Source organism: Salvia hispanica, chromosome 2, assembly GCF_023119035.1.
Source record: "Salvia hispanica cultivar TCC Black 2014 chromosome 2, UniMelb_Shisp_WGS_1.0, whole genome shotgun sequence".
NCBI lineage: Eukaryota > Viridiplantae > Streptophyta > Magnoliopsida > Lamiales > Lamiaceae > Salvia > Salvia hispanica.
The window spans coordinates 1,058,422-1,069,401 of NC_062966.1; the positions used below are offsets into that span (position 1 = coordinate 1,058,422).

Here is a 10,980-nt window from a genome sequence, read left to right on the forward strand (position 1 = left end):
GAACTGAGTTTAAATCTTGCAAACTGAACCCTGTTTTCAGTCTCAAATATGTGGGCTCCACGCATATAAATCAGATCAAGATTTATTTCTATTTGTTCCGTACCAAAGAAACTGAACACGCCCTTGGGGTTTAGTATTTATGTGATTGATTCCGTTTCAAGTGTACACTAGTTGACGGAAAACATAGGCAACTGCTTCGTTTTAGTGACGGAATATTTTGTCATTATTTAGTGACCGACGCTTTTCAGTCATTTTTCGTTGTTTAGCTACCGGTGTCCGTCACTATCTAGCGCTTTTTTTAGTATGTGTTTAGTATTTCACGTGTAAGAACGTATGCATGTCAGTGTAAGAACGTATGCATGTCAGTGTGTAGATATGAATTGAAGTAATTAATTTTAAACTAATTGTGTCTATAAATACATAGATTAGGCCTGAATTTTGATCTTTGACTAACTCAAAAATCTGGATAAAATTATATGAAGTATTGAAATTTGACGTGAGCGATTCAAATTTTCACAGAGAAATAGATAAGAGTTTCGCGATAGTAATTCAGAGACAATTTTAGTAACCTTGATTTGCATAGCTAATATAATTAAATTTAGGGGAGTGATCAATTGCTAACTCATCCCTTAGTTGCTAACTAGACCATAAGATTTTAGAAACATTGTGGTCTACAATTTGCCATGTGTAATTTCGTTTTTCATTTTTTAATATTAAAAAGATAATAGCAAGTATCAAATTTAGGGTTTAGAAATATAATGTCAATACAGTGTATGAAATACATCAACACGAAGACATAATAATGTCAACACAATTTCATATTGACATTTTACAAGCATAATATTGACATATTATGTAAGGTGTATTGACATAAATCTGTTCGTAAAAAATACGAAAATTCAAAAAAAAAAATTAATTTTTTTTCAAATTTTGACGTCGGAACATATACATGTAGTATATCGTTGGAATCCTTATAAAATTATCTTTAATTTGATATATGTTATATGAATTTAAAGTTTTGGGATTTCTTTTAAAAGTTAGTTATAACTAACTTGACATTAATACCCCTATTGATATTTATTAGAATTAATCCTATAGCCTTATTGACGTTTTTGTTGATCGTATTGACATTTCGTGGTTGATGATCTAGGCCTTTAATTTGAATATCTAATGGCTATTATTGAGTTGTAGTTAGCAATTAAGAATTGAGTTAGCAATATAACACTCCCCATTAAATTTATATATACGCCAATAAGACTTATAACCCATTTGATATAGAAAATTATAATGGGCCAATGAAAGGCCCAAATACCACCCAACAAAACAGAAGTGGGTTAAGTTGGTGAAAAACAGGCCCAGTATTCAAATCGAGTAGAAATATTATTGTAAATACGCCCCAAGTTTCTTATATAGTACTATTCCTTCCATGTTCCATCCCACAATAAGAGTCACGGTTTGTGATTTCGGTCAGTCCCATAATAAAAATCACATTTTACTTTTACCATAAATGGTAAGTAGGTCAAGAGACGGAATCAAGAATGCTACATAGGTGGGGCAAAAATATACGTAAAGATATTTTAATACATTAAAAAGCAGCAAAAATAGGAATATCTAAAAAAGATTTAAATTAACTATTAAAAGTAACATACATAAATTTTTTCTAGATGGGGCATTTGCCCCTTGTGAATTCCTCAGTAGAGGTCTGTCAGGTGGATCAGGTTCCGGACGCAATGAAGGGAGCGTGGATGCTGCCCTACGCTCCTGCTCAAGCAATCAGGACTCAGTTCTGGCCAACCTAGTGAGAATATTCTCCTACGTTGCTGCTGTTGAAGTCAATTGCAAGCCTTCAGATGCTTGCGATATCTCCGACTATGAAGGAAGATTGACTTCAGCCATGAGTTCGAAAATGGAAGCACCAATTGTTAAGGATGAAGTTCCTTAACTCGGATAATTTGCGTCGAACGTCGCGGGAGCTGTTGCCCGACGATCACTCCGGCGTCAAATTTAATTTAAAGATAAAAGGTAGTCGCTGGAGCTTTGCCGGTCGATCAAACCAGGAATGATACGATAAAAGAGATAAAATAAAAGGATAAATGATATTTTTTGATTGAATAATGATAATAACAATACCCCTATTTATAATAGGGATACTAACTTAACGAGGAAGACAAAAGATCCTAAGAGATATATTGGAAAATAAGGGAAAGATATGTTAAATCAATAACTAACTAAATAATAGGGTAGAGGGAATATTCATAGAGATATCTCGTATCAACTTATCTCGTATCAATGACATTGTTGTCATGGAGAATTTGTACACACTCAAAGGAGTTCTGAATTTATTTTTAAATGAGGAGGTAGTTAAAAGAATTCCCAATGTGAAGAAATTGCATCTTATCTACAATGTGCAACAAATGGAAGGAGAAAACTGTTTTAGTTATCTTCAGTGTTTAAGTAAATTGGAAAACATCCACTGCACCACTAGAAATGGATTTGATGACTATTTGCAGAGGATTAGGTTCCCATTCTCCCTCAAAAAGTTGTTCATCGATGCCTCTCCCGATCCTGAATTGGAAGACATGTTGCGAAAAATCGGTTCATTGCCCCTTCTCTAGAAGTTTGTATTACAAAATGGCTTCTTCAAAACAGGCAAGTGGGAGACAGTTGAAGGCCAATTCGCAAGCCTCAAGTTTCTACCATTGGAGGCTTGTGGTGGTCTGGACGATTGGATTGTGTCGGATAATTCTCACTTTCCAGATCTTGAGAAGCTTCATCTTCGTAATTTAGGCCAACTAAAGGAGATCCCATCTAGAATGGATTAGGCCCATTTTTAAAAGGCTCAAAGCCCACCCTACATGAAAAAAGGAATGGGCTGATTGATGGAATCCAAGCCCATCATTCAGATCAAGAGTCAAATTTTATCAGACTTTTTATATTACTATATCCACAGCTGTCTTGCACTGATGCAGATCTCATTATCTCGATAGTAATTCACAGACAATTTTCCTACCGCTTTCGATGACCAAAATCAAGCACTATAACGAGTGTGAATATATATAATAATAAAGCAAGTGATTTTGTAATCTTAATTTGTACAGCAAATATAATTAAATTTATATTAACGCCAATACGACTTATAACCCATTTGATGTAGAAAATTATAATGGGCCAATGAATGGCCCAAATACCCCTAACAAAAAAAGGAGTAGGTTGGGTTGCTGAAAAACAGGCCCATTATTCAAATCCAGTAGACATATTATTGTAAATATGCTCAAGTTTCTAATATATGCACTAATAAAATAACATTTTATAATATGGAGTGCGGAGGTGTGGGAGAAGATAAGATTTTTCTTTCCAAAAGTGAAAAATGTGGGAGTCGAATAGTCATAATAACTAGGCTATCAAACTTGAGCTCTCAGTTGATCGAATTTTATAGAGTTGATATCGAATTTCTAGATGAAGCTAGTAATTGGGATTTGTAAAGAAATTATAATAACATTTTAGAGAATATTGGGAAGGCTATTGTAGTAAAGTGTAAAGGACATTCCTTTATCAATTATTACGATAGGAGGACTTTTGGTAAAGTCTGACCACACAAGAGAATATTGGGAGTGTATAAAGCAAGATTTAAATTCTGTTATTAAAAGTAATGATGAATCTTGCATGAAAATATTGTGTATGAGCTATGTCTATCTGCCAAATTATTTGAAGCCAGGCCTTTTATATATGGCTAGTTTTGAGGAAGATCGTAGTATTCGCGTGTCATTGCTCAAAAAGCTATGGATTTCTAAAGGATTTTTAAAACCAAGGAGTGCGAAAAGTTTGGAAATAATTATGCAAGAATACTTTAAGGAGTTGGTTGATAGGAGTCTCATTTTAGTTGATAGGTTGGGGTCTAATGGAAATGTTAAGCACTGTAAAATTCATGATTTGTACCGAAATTTGTGCTTGGAAGAAGTCGAAAAAGAAAGGTTTTACCATGTCATAAGAAACGATCCCCCACGCTTAAATAGCAGACGTCGGGTTGCTCTAAAAACTTCAGTGGTGTTAATAAGTGAACTCTTAGAATCTTTGTCGCATGCTCGTTCCATAAAACGTGATGAGCCTCAAATCCCTCACCATCTTAGATTGTTGAGGACATTCAAAGCATATGATGAAGATACTCTGAGTGGTGCTTATTTCCTCGACAACGTGTTTAAATTGGTGAACTCGCGATACCTTGCTGTTAGAGTTCATAAAGAGTCTAAATTCCCTACTAAGATTGATCTACTATGGAATCTTCACACATTGATTATTCATTGTTGGCGTTACCTTATTGCACCAATCGGAATTTGGAAATTGCATCAACTTTGACATCTCGAGTTTCACGAGAAAGGATTGATTCTCCCTGATCATCCTAGTGGTTGCAATGGCATTGTTATCATGGAGAATTTGACACACTTAAAGGAGTTTTGAGTTTGTTTTTAAATGAGGAGGTAATTAAGAGAATTCCCAATGTGAAGAAATTGCATCTAATCTACAATCTCCAACAAATGGAGGGAGAAAATTGTCTTTGTTATATTCAGTGTTTAAGTAAATTGGAAAACTTCCATTTTATAGAAACGTTTCATTTTTAATAAGACAATCCAAAAATGAAAATGTTTTATTTCTAATGAGACTAAGGAAGTAGTATTTTTATTATTGTTTTCGTATTTTGTGTAAAATAATATTTTTAATATTTACATATTTATTCGACCATTAAAATCAATCAAGCCCCCGAATAAACATTTTTTTTCACGTCCATCTTGGCTTTGAATCAATCAATCACCAGCAATCGGTTTGTTAAAAAAACATATAATTAGATAAAAGCAATCCAAATGGTGATATATATAAGCGACATGTTGAATCTAACAGTCGCTATCCGCCAACTGCAGGATATTTAATTAAATTATGCACATGGACTTCTTCAATTTTCTTATAAATAGTTTCATTCCATGTGCTGATCCTCATTAAACATCCAGTTGATGTAACAAGTTTTACCTCTATAATAAAAAATGAGAATATTTCTAGGTTTGTAGTGGTTGTACAAACATTTTAAAAGGCACATGGAAAGTCATGTATCCAACAACTCTATCATATGTTATTGCTTTCAATAATGGTTGCTACACATGACTTGTCATCTCTATCTTCAAGTAGGATTAAAAAATTGCAATTTTCAACTGTGAAATCATAATACCAGATTTGTTAATTGTGTGGTTAATCAAATTGCCAATCTTCTTTTTATCTCTGAGTGCCAAATTTTTTATCGTCCTTCTCTCTGAATATCATACATATTGGTTATCTTCTTTCATTCAAAGAGTAGTTAATCATGGCGGCTTATGCAGCTCTAGTTTCTGTTATGCATATCATAGATACCCTCGAGAAACATCCTACCCCTCCCATTTCTATCGACAAAACACAAGTTGAATCCCTCACTCAAAATGTTACCTTCTTGCAGGGATTTCTTGATGGTTATATTTCCTCTGTTGTAGCTCATGGCCATGAAGCTGATCCATTGGAGTGTCACATTGCTGATGCAGTCTATGCAGTTGAGGATGTTATCGAATCCCAAATTGTGCTTCAAATTCGCAAACGATCCACAGTTGTTGAAGATAATGACTTCTTTCATGATTTACATAAAGTGATAGATGAAATGAATCTAATCACGAAAGAGGTGAAGAAGATAGCAGTCGAAACTCAGCTGCAGCAAAAACCCACTATTGCTGTCTTGACGACTTCTTCCACCGTGAAGGAAAACATGATGGTGGGGTTTGAAGAAGTATTCCTTGAAGTTTTGGATAAGCTCACTGGGGATCACCTCAAACGCCAAATCATCCCGATCGTCGGGATGGGCGGCATCGGTAAGACCACTCTTGCCAGAAATCTATTTAGGAATGCACTTGTTAAGGAGCATTTTGATATTTGTGCTTGGACTTCAATCTCTCAAACTTATAATGTTAGAGACATACTAAGAGAAATTCTTTTTCAAGCAAGTGGAGAGTCGAGTTTTCTAAGCCAAAATGAATTCGGGGGTAAATTATACAAGTTTTTATATGGTAGGAGGTATCTAGTAATAATGGATGATATGTGGAGTGGAGAAGTGTGGGAGAAGATAAATTTTTTCTTTCCGGATAACAAAAACCAAAGTCGAATAATCGTAACAACTAGGTTGTCAAACTTGAGTTCTCAGTTGAACGAGTCTTATATAGTTGGTATGAAATTTCTAGACAAGGCTAGTAGTTGGGAATTGTTTTGCAAGACAGTGTTTGGAAAAGAAAATTGTCCTTTTGAGTTGGAGAATATTGGAAAGAATATTGTAGTGAATTGTAAAGGGCTTCCTTTATCAATTGCTACGATAGGAGGTCTTTTGGCAAAATCTGAGCCCACAAGAGTGTATTGGGAGCATATAGAGAAAAATTTAAATTCAATTGTTATTGACAGTAACAATGAATTTTGCTTGAAAATATTGAGGATGAGCTATATCTTTTTGCCAAACTATTTGAAACCATGTTTTTTGTATATGGGTGTTTTCGAGGATGATTGTAGGATCCGTGTGTCAACACTCAAGAAGCTATGGATTTCTGAAGGAATTTTAAAACCAAGGAGTGGGAAATGTTTGGAAACAATTGCGCACGAGTACTTTATGGAGTTGGTTAATAGGAATCTCATTTTAGTTGATGAGTTGGGGTCTATTAGAAGTGTTAAGTATCGTAAAATTCATGATTTGTTGAGAGATTTGTGTTTGAAAGAAGTTGAAAAGGAAAAGTTGTATCACGTTGTAAGAGATGATCCTCCAGCCAATAATAGTGAACGTCGGGTTGTTTTCCACTGTAAAACTACAATGATGTTAACAAGTGAAGTCTTTGGATCTTTATCTCATGCTCGTTCCATAATCTGTGACCATGGAAAGTGGGATGGAGAAGTTCAACTGCCTTACAATCTCAGATTGTTGAGGACTTTCAAAGCATATGAAAAATATAGTGTGAATGGCACTTATTTCCTAGATAATGTGTTTGAATTGGTGAACTTACGGTACCTAGCTGTTACGGTTTGTTATGAGTCCAATTTCCCTTGTTCGATTGATCTCCTTTGGACTCTACACACATTGATTATCCATTGTCAACAATATCTTATTGCGCCGATTGAAATTTGGAAACTGCATCAACTTCGACATCTAGTGTTTGAGGATGGCAAGGTGATTCTGCCGGATCCTCCTAGTGGTGACAATGACATTGTTATCATGGAGAATTTGCAACTCAATTTTATATTTTTATTTAAATTTTTTTTATCTGAGGGTACAATTAGAATTTCGTGATAATAACTTTCAAGTAATTTTCCAACAACTTTCATGACCAATATTAGACACTATCAGACGCAGTGTTCCAGCCCAATAGGTGCCCCGGAGATGTGGGTTGACATGGTCGGACAAAAATTAACTTGCCTAGTAGCCCGAGCCAGCTTTCTATTGAGCCCTTAAGAAGCTTGTTCACGGGTGCCTATGAGGTCTTAATTATATTGTGAAAACGGGTTGGGCCCATTATGCTGAAAGCCCAAATTCAGGTCCATCATCCAAATCCAGTAGACAATTTTAGAAAAAAAAATTCTGCTTCATGCCAAAGTTGAGAGAAGTGTAGGGTCACCTTATCACAAATCTTATCTGTAAGCATTTCATAAATTATTGACCTCAAAAGTGCTGCACCATCGAAAAGTTGCAATTCTCAATTGTGAAATCGGAGTGGTTTATTTCTATCTTTCAATATTAAAATGTGTAACAAATTTGTTGTTTTCTTTCATCGAAAGAGTTCAGCATGGCAGCTTATGGAGCTCTAGTTTCTCTTATGCATATCATAGATACCCTTCACAAACATCCTTCTCCTCCCATTTCTATCGACACAAAACAAGTTGAATCTCTCACTCAAGTTGTTACCTACTTGCAGGAGTTTCTTGATGGTTATATTTCCCCTGTTGTTGTCGATGGCCGTGAAGCTGATCCATTGGAGCGTCGTATTGCAGATGCAGTTTATGCAGCTGAGGACGTGATCGAATCCCAGATTGTGGTTCAAATTGATAGCCATAAAGCCGATCCATCGGACAGTCGTATTGAATCCTCAATACACGGGAAGAGAAGTAGTTTTATCAACTTTTTTCGAGGTGTACGTAAATTCACAAGCACAAGCCCAGCTGCCGAAAACGACTTCTATCGCAATATGCAAAAAGTGATAGAAGAAATGAATCTGATCAAGAATAAAGCCATGGAGATTGAAGCCGTTGCTCTGCTGCGAGGCAAGGCCTCTTCGATTCATGTTGGTTCCTTAACGAATTCTTCCATTGTTAAGGACAACATGATGGTGGGCTTTGATGAAGTGTTTCTCGAAGTCTTGGAAAAGCTGACTAGTTATCAACTCAGCCGCGAAATCATCCCCATCATGGGTATGGGTGGAATTGGTAAGACCACTCTTGCCAGAAATCTATTTGAGAATGACCTTGTGAAAGAGCACTTTGATATTCGTGCTTGGACTACAATTTCTCAAACTTATAATGTTAGAGAAACACTTAGAGAAGTCCTTTTCCAAGCAAGTGGTGATTCAAGTAGTGATCTGGGTGAGGAAGAATTGGGTGAAAAATTATACAAGTTTTTATATGGTAGGAGGTATCTTGTGATAATGGATGATATGTGGAGTGTTGATGTGTGGGAGAAGATCAAATTTTTCTTTCCTGATAATGGAGATGGAAGTCGAATAGTCGTAACAACTAGGCTGTCAAACTTGAGTTCTCAGTTGAATGAGTTTTATAGAGTTGGTATGAATTTCTTAGATGAAGCTAATAGTTGGGATTTGTTTTGTAAAATTGTATTTGGGAAAGAAAGTTGTCCTCTTGAGTTTGAGAAAATTGGGAAGAATATTGTAGCAAATTGTAAAGGGCTTCCTTTATCAATTGCTACGATAGGAGGCCTTTTGGCAAAATCCCAACACACAAGAGAATATTGGGAGCTTATAGAGCAAAATATAAATTCAACTGTTATCAACACTAATGATGAATTTTGCTTGAAAATATTGAGGATGAGTTATATCTATTTGCCAAACTATTTGAAGCCATGTTTTTTATATATGGGTGTTTTTGGGGAAGATCGCCGTATCCGTGTGTCAATGCTCGAGAAGCTTTGGATTTCTGAAGGATTTTTAAAACCAAGGAATGAGAAAAGTTTGGAAACAATTGCACAAGAAAACTTGGAAGAGTTGGTTAATAGAAATTTGGTTTTAGTTGATAAGTTGGGGTCTATTGGAAATATCAAGTACTGTAAAATGCATGATTTAGTGAGAGATTTATGTTTGAAAGAAGTTGAAAAGGAAAGGTTTTATCATGTCTTAAACGATGATCCTCTGATATCTTTGTCACATGCTCGTCGGGTGGTTCTTAATGATGGAGATTTGTTTCACAATGAATTATCAGGATCATTTTCACATGCTCGCTCCATAATATATGATTATTATCATAACTATGGATGGTTAGTTGGAAAAGTTCGACTGCCTCACAATCTTAGATTGTTGAGGACATTAAAAGCATACAAGGAAGATGTTTCGAGTGGTTCTTATCTCCTAGATAATGTGTTTGAATTGGTGAATTCACGTTACATTGCTGTTAACGTTCGTAAAAAGTCCAAATTCCCCTCTTCAGTTGATCTGCTTTGGAATCTACACACACTGATTATTCATGGTTCCGATGATTTCATGGCACCGATTGAAATTTGGAAATTGCATCAACTTCAACATCTCATGTTTGGTAAAAGCAAGGTGATTCTCCCAGTCCCAGATCCTCGCAGTGAGGACGACGATGACATTGTTATTATGGAGAATCTGCAGACACTCAAGGGAGTAAAGAATTTGTTTTTGGATGAGGAAGTAGTTAAAAGGATTCCGAATGTGAAGAAATTGTGTATTACATATGTTAAGGAGAAGAAACAAATGGAGGGAGAAAACTGCCTCAACTATCTTCAATGTTTGAATAAATTAGAAAACTTCATGTGCTCCACCAGTAATGGATGCGGTAAGTATTTGAAGAGTATTAGGATTCCACACTCACTCAAGAAGTTATCTATTTCCTCTATTGATACGGAGGTGGAAGACATAATGTCCAAAATCGGTTCATTGCCTCTTCTTGAGAAGTTTGTATTAGAGCGTGGTTGCTTTAGAACAGGCAAGTGGGAAACAACTGAAGGCCAATTCCCAAGCCTCAAGTTTCTACAATTGGATTACTGCAGTGGTCTAAAAGTTTGGATTGTGTCGGAAAATTCTCATTTTCCGACCCTCCAGAAGCTTCATCTTCATTACGTACGTGAATTGAATGAGATCCCATCCGCAGTTGGAGAAATAGCAACGTTGAAATCAATTAAATTGGATTATTGCAGTGAAGCAGTGGTGGAGTCAGCTAAAAAGATAGTAGAGGAACAAGAGGATTTATATGGAGACCGACAGCTTCATGTTCAAGTTAGTGTTTGGAAGAGGGAAGAAGCACTGAAGAAATTGGCAAGTGCCCACTTTGAAGTTAAAGTGGAAAGCTTTTAGAGTATCATTGAAGATTTATCGAAAAGTATTGCATCGCAGTCCGCCCACAACAAGTAAGCATTACGATCTTCATTAATGCTATAGATTTTTGTTCTGCAACCTCTTAGCTGATTAATTCTTTGTTTTCATATTGTGGCTGTGGAGACTGAGCTAAAGGGAAGGATTGAAGAGATATATACAAAGCTGTTACAACTACTTTGCAACGGTCATGAAAGTTTTTTTCAGATTGGTGGATTATTCGATTTTGTTGAAGCGGTTACCGTGTGCAGGGTTGTATATATATTCTCAATTCTCACTATACTAAAACTTTCAAAGATGTGTAGTAAGCTAAGCTATAATAGCATAGTTTCTAAACACATTTATACTATTTTCATGCTATCTATGCTCCTACTTTCTTAGT

The 10,980-nt window shown here is 35.7% G+C and overlaps 2 protein-coding genes across 3 annotated transcripts; both read left to right on the forward strand.

Annotated features, from left to right (window-relative positions):
• The first annotated feature begins 5,113 nt into the window (after window positions 1–5,113).
• Window positions 5,114–6,690, forward strand: LOC125205023. 2 transcript variants are annotated; one of them, XM_048103821.1, is made up of 2 exons: window positions 5,114–5,879; window positions 6,554–6,643. In XM_048103821.1, exons 1-2 carry the CDS (start codon window positions 5,348–5,350, stop codon window positions 6,556–6,558), a joined length of 537 nt encoding a protein of 178 aa, XP_047959778.1. In that variant the 5' UTR covers window positions 5,114–5,347; the 3' UTR covers window positions 6,559–6,643. The 2 variants fall into 2 exon arrangements, with proteins under 2 accessions (XP_047959778.1, XP_047959777.1); XM_048103820.1 differs by having other exon boundaries at window positions 5,116–5,879; window positions 6,565–6,690.
• A 1,028-nt stretch (window positions 6,691–7,718) lies between these two features.
• LOC125207895 (putative late blight resistance protein homolog R1C-3) lies at window positions 7,719–10,980 on the forward strand. The gene is made up of 2 exons (XM_048107404.1): window positions 7,719–10,633; window positions 10,725–10,980. Exon 1 carries the CDS (start codon window positions 7,827–7,829, stop codon window positions 10,578–10,580), a length of 2,754 nt encoding a protein of 917 aa, XP_047963361.1. The 5' UTR covers window positions 7,719–7,826; the 3' UTR covers window positions 10,581–10,633; window positions 10,725–10,980.

Excerpts from the sequence above, each read along its gene's own strand:
- LOC125207895 (XM_048107404.1), top strand. The coding sequence starts at position 7,827 with ATGGCAGCTTATGGAGCTCTAGTTTCTCTTATGCATATCATAGATACC.
- LOC125205023 (XM_048103820.1), top strand. The coding sequence starts at position 5,348 with ATGGCGGCTTATGCAGCTCTAGTTTCTGTTATGCATATCATAGATACC. Across the intron at positions 5,880-6,564 it reads CGTCGGGATGGGCGGCATCG|GATCCGTGTGTCAACACTCA; the intron begins GTAAGACCACTC and ends GGATGATTGTAG.